The 19,472-nt window shown below is 44.5% G+C and overlaps 1 protein-coding gene across 9 annotated transcripts in view; it reads right to left on the bottom strand.

Annotated features, from left to right (window-relative positions):
- Positions 1–5,377: 5,377 nt before the first annotated feature.
- The window catches only part of MLPH (melanophilin), an 80,498-nt gene continuing 66,403 nt past the window's right edge, over positions 5,378–19,472 (bottom strand). For 8 of the 9 annotated variants that reach the window (XM_035139421.2, XM_035139438.2, XM_035139375.2 and 5 more), the window contains 6 exons: positions 17,027–17,182; positions 16,252–16,344; positions 14,808–14,903; positions 13,418–13,475; positions 8,023–8,120; positions 5,378–7,163 (listed from right to left, as the gene is read on the bottom strand). In XM_035139421.2, the coding sequence (XP_034995312.1) occupies positions 7,137–7,163; positions 8,023–8,120; positions 13,418–13,475; positions 14,808–14,903; positions 16,252–16,344; positions 17,027–17,182 (528 nt within the window). In that variant the 3' untranslated portion in view covers positions 5,378–7,136. The remainder of the gene's footprint in view (positions 7,164–8,022; positions 8,121–13,417; positions 13,476–14,807; positions 14,904–16,251; positions 16,345–17,026; positions 17,183–19,472) is intronic. The other variant, XM_035139411.2, reaches the window with a different exon arrangement.

Here is a 19,472-nt window from a genome sequence, read left to right as displayed (position 1 = left end):
GACATTTCAGCTAACATTTGATTGGAATTGTGAGCCACTGTGCAGATTTTAGTTGCGAGGAAGCACAGTGGGTCGAATCTGGAAAAGCTGATCTGTGTGCAGTCTTGACCCAACAGAAAGCACAGTGCCTGCTGCTGCTGCCTTGGCTGTGGGCTCTTCCCTCTCTGGACTTCCTATGTGCTGACCACACCTGCTGAACTAGGGGCCTCTCTCCCCAAGTCCTGATGCATTTTGGCACATTTCCTGTTCATCCTCACATTATAGCCTGACCTTTAAAGGCTTCTGGCCAAAAGCAACCATGTTGTTGTATTTATTGGCTGCAAAATACATTGCAAACTGTCTATTCTGAAAACCAGCAAGCCTAAAGGGGAATAAGGTTGAATCAAACCACAGCTTAGACATGGAACTCACACATTGGCTTTGGGTCAGTTGCTGCTTCCCAGCCTCAGTTTCCCAACTGGAAAGCTGGCATAATAATTGCCTCCCAGTGGATTGTCATTTATGTCAATATCTTAGGGTATATACCTAAAATAATTGCAGTGATAATTTTACTCTTGAAAATCTTTAAAATCCTAAATTATTGAACAGCATCCTCTACTATTTCTTTTGTTTTTCTGGGAGCAGCACTAGTTTATCTCAAAAGGGGATACCTGAGCTTTGGTTTCAGAAAATAAAAGTAAGCTATTAGAAGATCTAGCTAGAAACCCCTTTGGTTTTTATTACCCTAGCAAACCATGATCACTTTAAAATGAAATTACAAGCCCACATACACACAACAAAGCAGCAAAGTTAGAAAATGCTCACGGTGGGCATGGGAGTGGAAAGCCAGTTTACTCAGACAGCTCCCCAAATTTATTTGATGAGGCTGCAGGTGCCACACAAAGCATGCCTTCTGTTTAGTCTCGCTCATCCCGACTTTTTTCTGAAACAGGCAATGAAAAGCAGAACTGAAGAGGAATACTTACTTTTTCCCCAGAGTGATGGAGAGTGGCACTGCTTGGCTCTCCTTTCAGGGAGTGACGCGGTGAGAGCCGGTGGTCGCTCTATTCCTTTTTATGCTGCCTGTGACATCATCAGGACTGGAACAAGGCATCTCAGCATAATCCTCCCATCACCCCAGAACAACTTATGTTATGGGCTGCAGAAGACGGGTCCTTCCTCCTATTACATTGCACCTGAGAATTCAGCTTTTGTATAGTACTCTAATATCCTAAAATGCATATTTGGTTCTTAACAGGGCAATCCTATGCATGCCTACTCTGATGTAAATCCTGCCGAGTTCAAGGAGACTTTCTCCCAGGTGAGAATGTGTCTATGTACTACACTACATTACATTGTATAGGACTGCAGCCTAAAAACCAGCACTCCAAGATTAAACTGCAGGTGTTCACCCCCCCCCCCCCCGTTCCTTCCTTCTGTCCACATGGAGACCCTTGCCAGTGAATTGCCTTTCTGTACTATGTCATCTTCCATATACTGTATTGTGTGACCACTTAGTTCACATTGATTAACTAGAATAAGTTGGGCAAAAATGGATGAATGCATTTGTACACCTTGTTTGTTTTAATAGAATCATAGAAATGTAGAGCTGGAAGGGGCCTCGAGGGTCATCCAGTCCAACCCCCTGCAAGGCAGGAATCAAATGTGTAATTATTTTGTTCCAATTTGTCGTGATGGTGATGATTACATTTCTCTCAGCCTTCATCCCAAAGGAGCCAAGGATGGCAAACAGCCAAGTAGCAAAAGTAATGAAATTAACCATAAAGCAAAACATTTTAAGAGTGATTAAAAATCTAAAATGGTTTAAAATTGTGTTGTACTCCACTAAGAAACAGGCAATAGGAGTGTATTGGCAGATGGGATATGTGAGGTATAGCCAGAGACACATATTCTCAGGAACTCGTAACACATCCCTGGGGCCTGCATTGGACTGCGGGAATTCCTATCGAGAGGGGAGAGGAATTCTACAAATAAATCTATCGTTCTGTTTCTGGACTCCTCTCTGCCTGGTGGGGTTTGCTTCCCATGTCACTGTAAATACAATGGAAACCATGAGCATGATCCATTACATTTCAGGGCATGCACTGAAAGAGATCAGAAGAGGGGGGGGGAGGCCATCTTTTCTCCATTCTTCTTCTGCGCTGATCTTCAGTCCTGGGGTGCACAGCACAGCCAACCACACACTGCTTGCATCTGCCTGTCTTTGCTTCTTCTATAAAGATGCAACCAGCCATTCCTCTCTGGCTTGTGCACCTACAGGGTGTGTGTGTGAGTCTCTGTGTGTTTTCACTATGGAATTGTGGGTTTCCAGAGTTTTGGTGCCACACAATGGATTTATTCCTGGTTCTGCAATAACTTACTGGAGTGGAAGCACAAATTTACCCCATCCCTGTTTAATTCTGGCCCAAAGGGAATAACATTCTGGGGAGTGGAGAATTCTTCACCTTAGGCTGTAAGTTTTTGTGCTGCATGAGTGAAAAGTGTATTTATATTGCATCTTTTATTTGGGCGGCTGGCAGATTATGAGAACAACATATAGTTAAAATGGTTAAGGAACGCTAGTTTGTAATATAAACCTGCGGCTGCTACGATACCTAGGGCAGGAGTGGGGCTGGAATGGCCTGATCTCTGGAACCAGCGCTGTCTTAGTGAAAATAGAGAGACCTGGTGGTGTCTCCAAATCCAAGTTTTGCACAGGGAAGTCTGGGAGTTTGCTTCATAGCCATAAATTATACTTCAGTGACATTTTTGTTATAGTTGCATGATTGGGATTCATTTGGACAAACTCTGCTATTTGCACTGTTGTGTTTTGTGGTTTCATGATACTTTAGATTTTGATTGCCAAGTTCTGTCATGTTTAGTTTTTAGTACTACATAAGACATGAAAGTTAGGTTTTTGGGATTTGTGGTGTTTGCATTTTGTTGCAGTGGGGGCCTCTTTGGGCACAGAGAATTGCAGGGATGTTTACCATAAGCATATGCTAATGTTTAGGTTGTTGTCTTGAGCAAACAGTACACCAAGCTATTCTCTCTCTGGTGGACTGCAGCTGTAACTAGGAAACATAATATTCCCTGCCCAGTATTGAAGGCCTGCTATTGGACTTCAAGCAAAGAGCGAGTTTCCCACATGGGACTTTTAGATAAAAAGGTAATGTGTCAAGGATTGGGTAGGGAATGTATGTGGTCAACATACCAGAATGAACTAACCAAGGCATTTCAAAATATACTATTTTATCCAAAAGCAGCACCTGATTTTCCAGAGATTGGTTTGAAAGGCACTAAAGGTACTTTTATTTATCCCCCCCCCCCGAGCATCTAGGAGCAAGACTGAGTTGGCTTGGAAAGCAGTGATATTGGGGGTCAGGCAAAGCAGCCACAAGAGCTGTCTATAGGGGCGGAGGAGAAATTGGATTCAGTTTGCATTTTAAAGTTTGCACTTTCGGGGGGGGAGGGGGAGTAAACCAAAACGCAGTTACCCATTTCCAGATTTTGCAGTAGAATTCTCTAGCCAAGTTATGAGGGCAAAAATGTATATGCTGTGCACAAAAATCAGAAGCAGTTTTAGAGTAGAATGGAGCCCAAGAGGCAGGGAAGCTGAATTCTAGCATTGCACATGGCGGCGCCACTGAATTCCGAGAGCCCAGAGTCCACCACTGTACAAATGCATTTATCAGTGGAGGCAACATACAAAAATATAGTATGAGGAAACTGCTTTACAAAATGTGCACAATAGGGGAAATTGCACTTGAAAAATACAAAGCAATGTGTATGTCACGGTCCAGTCGGCGGGTGGTTGAAGCCCTGTCTGAGGACGTCAGGACCAGAGGCAAGATGGTGGCATAGAAGCAGGAACAGGTACAGGGCTGAGGGTCCAGCAGCAGGCAGTCGCAGGGTCAAGGAGCAAGGCAGAGGCGAAGGTCTGGGAGTCAAGGAGCAAGGCGTCGGCAAGGCAAAGGTCCAAGGGTCGAGGATCAAGGCGTCGGCAAGGCAAGGGTCCAAGGAGCAAGAGGCCAGAGGCAACCAGGCAGGGATAGCGTTGCTGTGGCAAAGAGCTGAAGGGAAATGCTGAGCTTTTATCCCTCCCAGCTCCTGCCACCAGGTGCAGTGAAGTATCAAGTGGCCTCACCTGGGTGACTACTCCTTGCCTCTCCAGCACAAGCTGATGTCTTCACCTGTGTGGCCACGCCTTGCTTCTCCAGCACAAGCTGAGGCAGGCCCCAGTCCTGCAAAGCACTACAGGCCCCAGAGCCTGACTCCTGCCCATACTCCTGACAGTGTATGCGGATAAATGTGTACAGAAATCCTGATGAATTTTCTCAAGGCCTTTTTTTTTTTAAAAAAAACAACTCTTTTAAAGGCACAGCCTTTAAAACCTTCTGTGGTTCAAATCTCACAAATCAGGTTTGGACGGTATTCAGTCTGCTACCTGAACTAATTTCCTCCCGTATGGTAAGCAAGATGCAAATTCTGTATAAAGGGATGGTGTACTATATTTCTCACTAGCTGATTTCTCCATTTTCCACTTTGGCGTCCAAACTTTGTTTCCTTTATTAATAAATATCTTTTTTTCTTTTTACTAATAAGACATTATTAGCTGGTTAAGGCATAAGTGTGAGCTGGTAGGAATGAAGTGGCCTACCCTCCCCACCTCCCTCCAGAAATCAGGAAAGGAAAAAAAGATACTGCATGAAACATTGCTTAATAGGAACACAATGCCAGTGTTTATTGTATGGTTTAGCATATACATATGATAGATACATGGCTGAGATGAGCAGAATGACTATGTTTTATCTTAGGCCAAAAGGAGACATTAGGCAATGTTCTTTACATCTTTTGTCACGAAGGCTCTCTAAAGCAGTTGTGAGGAGCCTTCGGATGGGGGTGGTCATTGCTGCCCCCGCCTTCCACCGGTCCTTTGCGCAACAGCTCGTTGTCTGATAAAAATAGCCCCGGGAAAGAGAACCGTCGAACTAAAGGCAGCACGCACTTCTGCCCTTCGATTGCATCATGAAACTAATGGACATCACTGGAGGGGATGTGGGGCACTTTAAAAGCTGATGGCAAATGAGACACACTTCAGAGGCCCTGCGTGGATCAGGGTGCTGCAAGGGGAAAATGCTTGCTAACATAAGAGGATTCCTGCCAGCGATGCAGTGAGCTGTCTTAGCAGGAGCCTTTAGCGCTTTCTGTGGTTTGTTTATAGGGCAAAGCTTTATAAGCAATGGGGGTAGGTGCACACATTTTAAGGATCCTTTGTATACCCCTCAGTGTGTGGTAAAAATTGTATTCCTGTATCTCCATGTGTCTGAGTGCCAGTCACATAGGCATGGTGCCATATAAATTCTGGATATTCAGGATGACACTGTATGGTTGTGTAAAAAAAAAAGTTTGGATTTCAGTAAAAGAAAAGAAATTAAAATGGAAATGAATCAAATGTGGAATGTGATGCACTTTAACAGAAACTCCAAATGGACTACGTGAGGGCAAAATGTAATTGTGCCAATTGGCTCACGGTGCCAATTTCTTTGGGGATAAATTTGCAAGTTTGTCATAACATTTGATTTATCCCGAGGAGGATTTAAAGGATACTTGAAGAAGACAGTACAATTCTATACAACTTAGAAGTAAGCTGAAATCAGGGTTGAAAGCTAACTATCCTATCACTTATTTATCATGACAACTTGCAGAGGGAAGAAGTCAGGTCTGCAACTGTGAGCGTATCTATCTGCCTATCGTAATGTTTGACCTTCAACAGCAATTCAGATGTGCTTCCTTGAGCCTCTACTTAATGTGCTTATCAGAAATAGGAGAAAGAATTTTGCATTCCTCTGCTAGAGCATATGGAATAGGGAATTCTTTTCATATCTCATTTAAGCTCTGTTACTCATAAGCCTGCTCTTCATCCACCTAAAGCTCTGCAAAGACACATGCTACTATAACATGGAAGGAATAGCAGGATCATACAGGCATCTCTGCCTCTGCTCTGCCCTGTATTGTCTATGAGGTGCCAGGGAGCGGACCTTGAAAAGTCCTGACCTTCCACTCAGCCATGGTTCCTCCACTGTTTCTGCCATTTTACTTCCTGCCATTTCTGCAACTCTGAAGAAGCAGATGCCTTGCATGGAGAAATGTGAGCAGAAAGCCTCTCTGATTAATGCCTGTGCAACCATGGCCTGCACTCCTGGCTAAGCACCAAAGCCCTAACATATTCCAGAAGGAGACAGAGCCGCAAGACGTTGGCATGCCAAAACCAACAAAGCGTTCTGTGAACCTTGAAGGCTGACAAAAACCTATGTATTGTGGTGTAACTCACTGGGGAGGAAGAGGATCAGAGGTCTGTGCTGCTCCTGCCCTCTTTGGTGGAATTCCCATGAACATCTGGCTGGCCACTGTGGGAAATGGTCTGGTCTAGCAAGGCTCTCCTTGTGCCCTGCATTGCCATGGGGCTCCAAAATGGGCACTAGTTCATTTATGATGCCATAGTAGATTTCTTAGTCTTCAAGGAACCACAGAACACTTGGGGAAGAATCCCACGTTGCACTAAGGCCATCAATTGTTGCATCAGAGCAAGCGCTTTGGCTTGCCAGACAGAATGTTCCCCCCTCCTCCTCTGTGTGCTGTTCTGGGGGTTCTCTAGCATCTGGTACTGAAAGGCAGCTAAGGGTGCAAGCCTAGCATTCTGCCTTCTGGTTCCATATTCCAGACCATTGGAAAAACCCTCCTGATTATTGCAGGGCACTGTGAAATCCTGAGCATGACATGACCTGACTGTAATTCACCAGCCCAAATGATCAGAATATGGATGCATACTTTAGCAGTGCATGAAAAAAAAACACATTTCAGCTACAAGTCCTATTCAATAGATGTGGGTGGGTAATTAAGTTAATCCTAGAACAGAAATTCCTTTTACTAAGCTGGGCTCTGCGTGCTGTTGCAATGAATGTAGGAACCAAATTTCAAAGGGATGTTGCCTAGATAATTCTTTTCCTGCTTCTTCCTTGTTTCCTGACTCAGGCAAAGGGAGGGAGCAGATTGTAGATCTAGCACTGCAGGTGAACAGATGGAGAGAAGAAAAGAAAGAAAATAGAATGAGGGGATGAAATCTTGAGTTGAGGTCTTAGAAGACTTCCTTCTGTTCAAGAGCGATGGGTCATCACAGGCTTCTGTAAAGTATCAAAACATTGATGAGAACCCTTCTGGTATCAATGAGGATGGGCCAAAATTGCTCACCCACATTCACTGTTTGCAGGGTGTGAAGCTGGTCGTTTCAGAGATATTCAGTGAGCAGGGACAAAACATGGTGGTCAGCTGTTCTGCTTAGCTGTGCAGGCCCTGCCGCCCCTTCGACTTACATGAGTGCAGAGGGACAGTGGGGCTTGCACAGCTGACATGAGGGGGAAATTCTTCCCCGGGCGACTGCTGAGCTGATACAGGCAATTCCCCATTTTATGCAATTTCACTGATGAGCACAGGGGTTGGAATGTAACCCCACCTAAATGGAGAGTCACCTGTAGTGCACCCTTTTCACCGAACAGGGTTTTACCACTAATAAAGTTATAGCAAAAAAGATATCCACAATGCTATCTTTCTTGTCTTGGAAGCACCCCAAGGCAATGTAAGGAACCATGCTAAGACAGTTAAAGGGTTAAAGCGGAACCCAACAATGCACACATGCCAAGGCCAAAATGTTTGGGCGATGATATGGCTGTCACCAAAAGGGGTGGTACTTTCATTTTGTGAAATTTCTTTTCATTCTGTCTAATGTCTGATAAGGAGTCTTGCATAATTCAAGGATATGCATGTTCTCACATTAACAGGAGCTGGACCCATTAAAGATTGTACCTCTCCCATTTTGAATTGCCTACATACTTATAATCTCTCATCAAGAAAAAAAACAGCTCCATTTTCCTTCTGCATCTTGATTTGGGGTGTCCTGCACTAAATCCTCCCTGCTACCCCTGGATAGTCTACTACCTTTCAGCTTATAGGAGGGCAATGAGCTGGATTCTGAATAGTACTTGCCGCAAAGATGTGATCTGCTTTCCTGTTTCTTCCATTTGGATTTCGCTGTGTCAAAGATCCTCTGTAATCCGAGTTCCGAGCAAAGGATTCAGCATTGTCTTGAAAAAGGGAAGGCAGAGAGGTATTTGTTATGACATTGAGACCCACTGTTTTGCTTGAGAGAGCGTTTCTAGAACCATCTGCTTGGAGAGGAAGCCTTTGAGGTGTGTGAAAGCAGGAGGCCTATCTGTGAGCCCATTTATCCGTCTAGGTCAGGTGGCTTTCTCCGCATCTCCACCATTCAGAAGTTTTGCTGCCTGAGTGATTCATTGTTCAGTCACAGGGAGTGGGGGAGGGAGAAGTCCGATTCAGTCCACATTTAAAAGGGAAAGTACCAAATTTGCACTTTCCCCAAAAGCAAGTGAATGGAATGGAACGGAAGCACAGCCATCTTTTGAAGTTTGCACTTCTCTGAATCTTGCAGTTCTCCAGCCAAGTAATGTGTGTGTGTGGGGGGGGGGGTGCACCTACTGGGACATGGTGTGCGTAATCATACATATTTTAGAAAATACCATGCAAATTATTAGGGGAATTGCTTTGCAAAAAGTGTGTATGCTAGGTAAAGTGGCACACAAAAATATGTAATAGAAGGAGAAATCTGCAAATTAAAATACTGATGAATTTTCACTTAAAAATAAATAAACTGCAAACTGGTGTGGAAATGAGGAGAACTGTACTTAAGCCTGGAAAAATGAGAAACAGAAGGAAAGTGAAATGGGTGCTGTCAGGGGTTGTTGTGGCTACTCTTGAGTAACGACCCTCCACATCTGCTTGTCTTTCAGATGTTTTTATTGGTGCATATTATTTACCGTGTAAAGCGTCCAAAAACATGTCTGCCTCAGTCTGAGTCAGAATCTCGCAATGCGGGTTTCCTGTTCCGCGCCCAGCATAACAGCCTGGGAACTGTGAAGCGCCTCCCTTTTCTCCGACGCCTCAATTCTGGCGTGGGGGGGGGGGGTGGCCTTCTGACCGACTGACTGTCAGCCCCTTTTTCCCTTTCCCTTTCTCCCCTTGGAGTAAGGGCTGCCTGATGCTGCCAGAGCCTCACCTCTCTCTTTCTGTTTCCTGGCTCTTGTAATCTGATCCTGTGCTTGACCTACTGCTTGGAGAGGAACTCTACCGGATGAGGTGGGGTTGTTCCCTATAAGCCTTCCCCCTTACAGGTAGATTTCCCCATCCCTAGCCACAGGACACTAACCTGAACTAGTCTGTGACATCCTACTAGTTTTCAGAAGCTCTCTCTTATCAACACTGGAATTCTTTTTGTAGCCCTCCATTACTGATACACACAAATATTTTAACATGTAGCCTTTGCATAGTGCTGCCAAGTGCTTCATAAGCATTATCTCGCTGTGCTCTTTAGAACAGTTCCGTGATGTGAGCATGACCCCTGCCATTTTATTTGGGGGGGGGGGGCTGAGTGAGAGGAAGGTCTCCTTCCTAAGGCCACCTCGGTTCATGGCAGAGGTGAAGCAAGGACTCCCCAATTCGTAGCTCACTGCATCAGCTCTTAATATTTTTTTGAGCACAGTGAGTTCAGGCACCAGCTAGAGAGGGACACAGATGACTTGGTTTCTGTAGCTTGGAGCTGGCTGCCATTTCAGGGTGTGGGGAATGACACAACATGGGCACAAAATGTATCTTGCTGGCAGCATTTCAGGACACATTTATATAGCAATTTATACTGCATGAAGTTATTTATACCAGGCCAAAGTACCACTCAATGTGGTTAACATTTTACATTCTCTTATGACCGGGTGTAAATGACTATGGATCAAATCTAATTGTCTGTGAAACCTAATGAAGGAAACAGCTGAACAGGTTTATAGGTGGCTGTTTCTAAGATTCAGGGAGCATAGCAACACTTCACACCTCAGACTAGTCCAGTGAGAAAAGACTTCATTCCCCTTTCACAGACAATGATGCTGAGACTTACCTACCCCCACCCCCACCCCCCACTTTGTAAGATGTCTGCGAGGGAGGTCTGGCTGAGAGAAGGTCTGCCATCTCTTGGTGGCTTCGCGGTTAAGTGGGGATTTAATCCCAGATCAACTTGTTTTAAGCCCTAAAACACCCTAGTCAACTACACTGAACCCACATTTTTCAAGACATTGTCCAGTAATCATTCCACTAGTCTGCGCTACACATGGGCACAGAGATAGGACTTCAAAAACGGCACTGGCCAAATTTGCAAAGTCCCATCTTTTTAAAAAAAGCATGCCTATTTCTGCTGCAGGGTGAATCTGGCACATGGAAATAAAACAGCAGGATAAGATTCCAGTGTGCTATGGATGACTCAGAGTGAGTGGCATAATTTTTGCTTGCTAGCCCAGACTGTTGCGTACTGGGCCTATGACATTATGCGATTACCATAAGAATCATTCAGGCAAAGACTATGCTTGCAAGAACACAACCTCACTTCTGAGCTCTAGTTGCAAACTCCTGAACCTTCATGGAACTACAAAAGTAAGAGAACATATGTTGTGTGTTGATCAGGCAGTTTTCTGCTGAAATGGAACCACCTGCAGACAAGTCCAGGCATTCCTTGAGGAGGACACTCCAAACTGCTCACAAGGGAAAATGGGACTATGTTGGTAGACCAATACAAGAACTGCCACACTGCGCTCTTGTTGCAGATGTTGGGGGACTCTACCTGCTCGCCTGTCTATCTGCAGAAGTATTCCAAGTGACTTACAACATAAAACCACAGAAGTACAATTAAAACCCACATCAACATGTTAAACCATGAAACAATACAGCCAATTATCCACCACAAAAAAAATCACATACAGTTCATAGCATAAAAGAGTACTGTAATGATGACCAAAACAAGAAACACCCAGTCATTTTAAAATGAGCTTTGACACACACAAAAGTTTCCCCTTGTTCTGGAAGAGTTATACTTGGTTTTTAGCAAGTTGCAAAAGCCTAGCTGGCCAAAAACTAGCTGTGGGGTCACCTCTTCTGGTGGCACATGGTCACAGGGATCTACCATGCAGTCATGAACAAAAGCAACTCTGCCATAGAAGAACTCAAGTGGTCTGGGGACATATTCTGATAACACTTCTTGACCTTGGGCACATATGCCTCACCTTGGGCATCAATGGTGCCCAAATATAGAACTTGTGCCAGCATATTTGCAAGGGCAATGATTGGGACCTCGTTTCCATGGATTCTGCATGTATATTTAAAGAAGTAAACACCTGAACATGAAGTAGTTTGAAGTCATTGGGCCTGAAGTATGAAACAGTTGAACTATTCTGCAAATGGAGGGGAAAAGATTTTGCTGCTGCTGCTGCTTAAATCAGCAACTTGAAATGTGGTACCAGAGGCCTGGTGCAAGTGTTCATTATTTAGCTACTAGGATTTCTACATTTATTCTTGCTGTGGCAGCAAATAAATGCTTTGGGTGACACTTAATTGAATCTATGAGTGGAACAAACTTCTCCTCATGCTGTGGGATTTCCCCTTCCTCTGGAGCAGATTTGCACAACATGGAAGGCTGAAAGAGGAGAAGAAAGAGGAGGTCCTGTTGCTGGAGGAGTCGTCAATTTGAACTATGTTGGAGATCAGCCTTTGGCAGCGCCGTCTTAAGCGCCCCTGTCGCCATGGTGCGCCGGATCTCTCCGGCGCCCTCCCGCCCTGTTTCCCAGCGCGGTGGGCAGGTGGGCGCCGCGCGCAGCGGGCCAGCGGGCGGGCGCCGCGCGCAGCGGGCCAGCGGGCGGGCCGGCGCCATGGTGCCCTGCGCCACTGGGGGTCTACGATGAGCCGGCCCTGGCCTTTGGATGGAACTGCAGTATTCTGCCAGAAACCTTTGCACAAAGTCACAAAGTCTGATTTCTAATCAGAAAAGTATTGCCAACAAGACAAAATCAGGGGGGTGGGATGGGCCAAAGGGGAAAGCAGAGTCCTGCAACACACCCACACCCACACCTGTCTGTGATTCAGTGTGGTTTCTTTGAAGCTTAGAAGCTTACACATTTTTTTAATAGGCCTCCCCGAAATAGGGGGTACAGCAGCAACACCATAATATTGTGTTTGCAGATTGTGTTTGCAGATTGTGTTCTGTTGCTTTAAAAATCCCATCAGGACTTCCTCTGAGTGCCTACACCGCAGCACCATGAAAGACATTTGAATCTCTTCCAAGAGATTCTGTTTCAAATTTCTCCTATCTGCATATTTCCCTCAACTACTTGGTACATCATGGAACCCCGGGAGAGAGGGGCAGGAAGATAGCCTGAAAACTGTGAGTGTATTTTGACTGTATTTTGACTCTATCTGCATTGCAGAGTGAAAAGTCAACCAGTTTATCTTTCTGCCCTTTAAGGGTGAGACTGGGTGACTTCTTCCCGAACAACACAGACGACATTTCACAGCCCAGATCAAGAAATATACTCCTTCACCATTCAAGTTTAATGGTAAGGATTTGGGGCTCTGTGGGAGAATGACGGCTTTCCCCCATTCCCCACCAGCCCTTCTACAAAAGCATTTAATAATACCAAACACATGTACAGTGTGTTTCAAGTGTTCAACACACTGGCCTATAGATCTATGAAAACCACGGACAAAACATCTCTGCCCACTTCAGTGCCGTGATGGAGATGAGCTGTGAATAAGGAAGCAAGAGGCGACTTACCCAGAAGCAGTGCAGCTGCCACAGGAAATTACTTTTGGAGAATTAGCAGCATTTTACCATTGTGAAAAAAACATGGGGCACCCAGGGGTGCAGGTGGGCAGCTGAACACAGTGGTCTGAACTTTGTTAGAATTTTTAAGAAGTGTCACTGTTGCCAAAAGAAATTGTTGGGGGAGTCACAGAAAACCTGGGGCAGAAATGGCTCATGGCCTGGAGTGAGCGATCAACGTTTCATTCCTAGCCTACTCAAGACTTTAAATTGACTTGGCTACAAGTCAGTATAAGCTCATTTTAGAATGAAATCTGAAAGGTAGAATGTTTGAAGTCAGGCCAAGAATTTGTAAATCTGTCGATTTTATGTTTTTCTTTTTTTTAGTTCATTGTGAGCAATTTAAAATTTCTCAAGGAAATTGATTAATTTTGAAAGTAATAAAACTTTTAAAGCTGTCTTGTGTTTTATATTATCAGACAATCCTGTAAAAAGACTAACTTTCAGAGAGAGATTTTGCGGTTTTCTTAGTTGCTCAGAACATTTCTTTGTATGTGGACAGATCAGGGTCCACAACTTCAGAGACCCACAACAGACAATAACTGAACTCTAGCTATACTTTGGACAGCCGCTCCTAAGCAGGGGATTTCCTGGCTTACTGCAAAAACTCTCCCCTCTCCAAACCACTAAGCATTTCCCTCTACTTCATACATAAATAAGCACAAGTCTTACTTGCAGTTTCAAGTGAAGTGTTGAATTTTCTCCTCAACACATGTGGCATAGACATTACCTAAAAGGAGTACAAACTTAATTAGAGTGCAAACAAGCTAATGTCTGGATCAGCTTTCATTGTGGCTTTTCTAACTCAGCCTAAGCACAGCTTTTCTGAAACTTCATTCACACCTGATGGACTGTCTTGCCCACCCCACCGTAACATTTATATTATGGTGTGTAAGCACAGTTAGAGATGTTAGGAATGTTAAGCAACCTATTCTTCTCTCCTCCCCACCCCCTCACCTCTGTGGGATGGTTGATCCCAACTACGTTCAGCCTAGTCCTGTTTGCAGTGGGCAATTCTATAATGTTGGGTGCCAAGAGACCAACAGAAGTACTGCTAGGACCTTGGGACTGGCATTCCTCACCAACCATAGTTGAGGAAAGGGCAGGTTTCTGCTTTGAGGTTCCTAGGGTGGAGTTTGAGCCGTGGGCTTCAGTTTACCTGCCCTTTAGACTGTTTAAAATGTAGGAATGCCCAGCTATTCTTTCATGTGTGTGTGTGTGGGGGGGGTTATACACAACCACAACAACCCCCACATGCATGAGCGCACCCACCCTTCTTTATAAAGCACTCCAAGGCGAAAGGGTCCAGTCCTGCAGTCTTGCACCTTTTTAAGGCATTTGGCAGTACATATTGTGTAGTTCTACTTTTATCTTTTGTTCCGTATTTTTATCCTGTTTAATATTTATGTAAAGGGTGATGGGGATGGATGGGATGGTCTTAATATGGCCCCTTGCATATTCATTCCAGCAAACATACATTGTGATATCTTAGGCAAAATGGTTTTTAAAAAATTCTAAAAAATATAAAAATAAATAAATCTGCACCCTTTAAAAAAAATTCTAAGGCACTTATGAACTGATCTGTCCAGGCTCCTTTTTACTTTTAAAAAAGTCGGCTGCTAGGGTCACAGACACCTTTCCCTCCTTACAAGGCCATTGTCAGGGACACCCTACATGGGGGCAGCCATCTTTTTCTCCATACACAAACCCAGCAATGGGTGGCATGCTGAAATGCATGGCTGGTTCCAGAACTATATATAGTCAAAGGATTTCAATGACCAACAGCAAGCAGCTAGACACTGTTGTTGTTGTTGTTGTTGTTGTTGTTGTTGTTGTTGTTGTTGTTGTTTAAGAGAGCCAGGGAAGCCCTTGGACCACCCTACAAAAACACAGAGAGGTTCAAAGCTGCATGCCAATGTTCTGTTCCGAGCATAATCCTGTTTTGTCTCTTTTTCAATTTTATTCAGTTTGCATTGTTTAATCCCCATGGTGGCCCCTAACACAATTTTATCTCTTGGCCATGAAATTCTCCCTTGCCTCTCCGTAAGGCGTGTGCACTCACTTTGAAGTCACCGGGGGCTGATGCTGCGACAGGAGTGTCTGCACTCTGATCTTCTAGAGAACTATAAGAGTTCCTGGGAGGCTGAAGGATAAACACCTTGGGGGTGGAAGAAATGGAACATATTGCTCTGCTTTGCTGTAGAGCAAAAAAAACAGACAAACAAGCACACCTCAAGAAGAAACGGGCAAGTTACGTCAAGATGGCTCAGCCCTCCCTTTTCTGCTCCCTCAGCCCCACCCCTGGCTGGTGTCCTGTTCAAAGAGTACCCGGCTTCTGGCTTGTGCACCTCCACCTGCTATGTGCAAAGCCAAACTAAAATGAGGTATCTATATAATGTGGCAAAAGGAATGCGTGAGGCTGTTCCAAGAGGATGCCCTGGTGTGTGGCGCTTGCATGCAGAGCCTGGGGCCACTCTTGTAACCAAGGGGCTCCTGGCCATGATGGCTCTGCTCTGCCTCCAGCCTTTGAATTCAGGGGTGGCAAGCAGGGAGAGAGAGGGCTGTTGTGCTGGCGTCCTTCTTGCCGGCCTCCCATGGGCGTCTGGCTGGTCACTGGGAGAACAGGAGGCTGGACTACATGGGCCTTTGGCTTATGTCCTTTGGTGATTGAACTTCGGCAAATCCTAATTCCTACACAACATTCACAGTGCTGTGGATAAGAGCTGTAACCACCAAACAGTAGTACGTGTTAGTATTATTAGTATTGTTATTAATATTTGTTAAAGTTTACTTCAGATCAGTTTCATAGCAATTGCTTTTACTTTTGCCCACAAACCTGCTTTCTCCACCCATTCTCTTTTGCTGCCTCTTATGCCTCTACCTTCCTCCCAGAACACACCTAAGATGTTGCCTTTCTGCCTTCAAGCACCAAGGCAAAATGCATCTTAGCTAAGATATCCTTGACTTAACTCCTTGGTCCTTATCCCCAACGGAAACAAAGCCTAAGTCCACGTAATGGCGAATGCCTCTCCTTCTTTGCTCTTGCCTTCCTTCCCAAACCTCTCTAAAGCTCAAGAGTGAACTCCTCGGGGCAGGGACCCATTTTTTGCTTATGTTGTCCTATAAAGAGCTGTATAAATGAAATTATTAAGAACTCAGGTGTGCAGCACAACACTGAACATGCCTATTCTGAAACCCCACCAGGTGCAATCAGATCTACTGCCAGTAAGGATGCTTAGAGTCACAACCCTAGAAAGTAATGACGTGTTGTCCACAGGCAAAGTGTCTTCTTCACTGAAACCTTCCATGACTTTAAGCTCAGTCCCTGACCACTTCCACATTTAGCTAGTGTACCATTCCATTATTGCAGCTGAATTTTATTTATTAGTGCAATACCAATGGCCTCCAGCCTGTTTTAAACTGAACTAACTCCATTGACCAAAAGGTCTCCTTCCAGTGTTCATGAATAAGTGTTCCCATTCTTTGCAAAACTCTGGTCTACTCACCTGAGTGCTTGATTTCTTCTTAGACTTTTCCACTGGTTTAACAGTCAGGCCAGCAGCACTGAGAGCAGCTATTCGAGATTCTATATCGGATACCTTGAGAGCAAAGAGCCCGTGTCATTCCCCAATGAAGGTAGTTATGTCCAGGTAAGCAGGACATAAAACACCAGACATTCTCTAAAGTATGCTTCAGTCAATGCATTTTTATGATTTCACAGCAGTAACATGGAGGTCATGTGCTAGGAGTGGTAAGACTACATTTATATTAGAACCAATTATTACTTTTCCACCACCCCTGTATCCTCATGAATCATCCAGTAAGAGTGTTTCAAGTGCCAAAGGGACTAGTTAAGTCTGATTTGGGCTAGGAACATACCATATTTTTCCGTCTATAAGACGCCCCCATGTATAAGACACCCCCTATTTTGGGGGACTCAGATTTAAGAAAATGGGGGGAGTTGGTCCAGTGTATAAGATGCCCCCTAATTTTTCACATTATTTTTTAGGGGGGAACCCTAGTCCTATACACGGAAAAATATGGTATCACCGCTTGGCCACCCACTACAACAAAAGTAGGCTGACAGGCAACATTTGGGGGTATATTGCTTCATATATTGTAACTTCTCACTGAATTGCAGATGTTTTATCAGTTTATTTTTATGTTGTACACAACTCTGAGCTCCTTCAGGAGGGAGAGTGATCTATATTTACAAATAATAATGATAAATTTCCTGCTTTTGTTTTTGAATTTTTTTGACTTCCCCAAACCAAGGATTACCTCACTCTCTGTTTGCTGCACTTGTGCCACTGCAAAGGCCACTTTGTCTTCAAGTTCAGAGAGCTCCGAGTCGGTGGTTGTGCTGTGGCAGACACCATGGCCTCGGTCTCTTGGCCTCTTCTCTAGCCCAGATGCTTTCCCCGCAGAAACAAACACCTGGAGCCAACAATATCAAGTCACCTTCCAGATACAGATTTTTAAAATATTATCTCCCACATTTGGACTAGTGTCTACACTCCCGTAAGCCCTGTCTAGGCAAGGCTAGAATGGAGCTGGAAATAGTGAAGCCCAAATGATCAAGGGGTCAACGTCTCTTCCTTGTGACAAAAGGCTTAAGAATTTGGGGTTTTGGAGTTAGAAAAAGAAGATGATTAGTGGAGGGAGAGGATAGAGGTTTATCAAAGTAGGCAGAATGTGGAAAGAGTGGACCGACAAATTATTTTCTTCCTCTCCTTTGGAACATTAAAAGGTAAAGGGTAAAGGGACCCCTGATTGTTAGGTCCAGTTGCGGATGACTCTGGGGTTACACTGTTCATCTCGCATTATTGGCCGAGGGAGCCAGCATATAGCTTCCAGGTCATGTGGCCAGCATGACTAAGCCGCTTCTGGTGAACCAGAGCAGCACACGGAAACACCGTTTACCTTCCCGCTTTAGAGCGGTACCTATTTATCTACTTGCACTTTGATGTGACTTAGGATCGTCTAATTAATTTGATTAGGAGCAAATTCCGGAGAGACAAAATAAAGAATCATTTCATGTAAGGCAGAGTTAGTCCATGAAATTCATGTTCGTGTGACAAGACACGGCCACTAGCTCAGACAACTGGAGAAGGGAACTGAACAGAATAATGGGGAGGTTTATCAGTGGCTCTGGGCCATGGCGATGATCCTGAGCCTCCAAGCGGAGGGGCAGCCGGTGTCTGGGTAGCCAAAGAAGGATGTTCTTCTCATTACAGGGGATTGGAATGCTAAAGTAGGGAATCAAGAGATAAAAGGAACAACTGGCAAGTTTGGCCTTGGAGTTCAAAATGAAGCAGGGCAAAGGCTAATAGAGTTCTGTGAAGAGAACAAGCTGGTCATCACAAACACTCTCTTCCAACAACACAAGAGACGACTCTACACATGGATATCACCAAATGGGCAGCATCGAAATCAGATTGATTATATTCTCTGCAGCCAAAGATGGAGAAGCTCTATACAGTCAGCAAAAACAAGACCTGGAGCTGACTGTAACTCAGATCATCAGCTTCTTATAGCAAAATTCCAGCTTAAACTGAAGAAAGTAGGAAAAACCACTGGGCCAGTAAGATACAATCTGAATCAAATCCCTTATGAATACACAGTGGAAGTGAGGAACAGGTTTAAGGATTTAGATTTGGTGGACAGAGTGCCTGAAGAACTAAGGATGGAGGCTCGTAACATTATACAGGAGGCAGCAACGAAAACCATCCCAAGGAAAAGGAAATGCAAGAAAGCAAAATGGCTGTCCAACGAGGCCTTACAAATAGCGGAGGAGAGGAGGCAAGCAAAATGTAAGGGAGATAGGGAAAGATACAGGAAACTGAATGCAGATTTCCAAAAAATAGCAAGGAGAGACAAGAGGGCCTTCTTAAATGAGCAATGCAAAGAAATAGAGGAAAACAATAGAATGGGGAAAACCAGAGATCTGTTCAAGAAAATTGGAGGTATGAAAGGAACATTTCGTACAAAGATTACCATAATAAAGGACAAAAGTGGTAAGGACCTAACAGAAGCAGAAGACATCAAGAAGAGGTGGCAAGAATACACAGAGGAATTATACCAGAAATATATGGAGGTCTCGTACACCCCAGGTAGTGTGGTTGCTGACCTTGAGCCAGACATCTTGGAGAGTGAAGTCAAATGGGCCTTGGAAAGCACTGCTAATAACAAGGCCAGTGGAAGTGATGATATTCCAGCTGAACTATTTAAAATTTTAAAAGATGATGCTGTTAAGGTGCTATACCCAATATGCCAGCAAGTGTGGAAAACTCAACAATGGCCAGAGGATTGGAGAAGATCAGTCTACATCCCAATTCCAAAGAAGGGCAGTGCCAAAGAATGCTCCAACTACCGCACAATTGCGCTCATTTCACACGCTAGCAAGGTTATGCTTAAAATTCTACAAGGCAGGCTTAGGCAGTATGTGGACCGAGAACTCCCAGAAGTGCAAGCTGGATTTCGAAAGGGCAGAGGAACCAGAGACCAAATAGCAAACATGCGCTGGATTATGGAGAAAGCTAGAGAGTTCCAGAAAAACGTCTACTTCTGCTTCATTGACTATGCAAAAGCCTTTGACTGTGTCGATCACAGCAAACTATGGCAAGTTCTTAAAGAAATGGGAGTGCCTGATCACCTCATCTGTCTCCTGAGAAATCTCTATGTGGGACAAGAAGCTACAGTTAGAATTGGATATGGAACAACTGAT

The sequence above is a fragment of the Zootoca vivipara genome, chromosome 1 (genome assembly GCF_963506605.1).
Source record: "Zootoca vivipara chromosome 1, rZooViv1.1, whole genome shotgun sequence".
Classification (NCBI taxonomy): Eukaryota; Metazoa; Chordata; class Lepidosauria; order Squamata; family Lacertidae; genus Zootoca; species Zootoca vivipara.
This window is presented reverse-complemented; position numbering and strand designations above follow the sequence as displayed.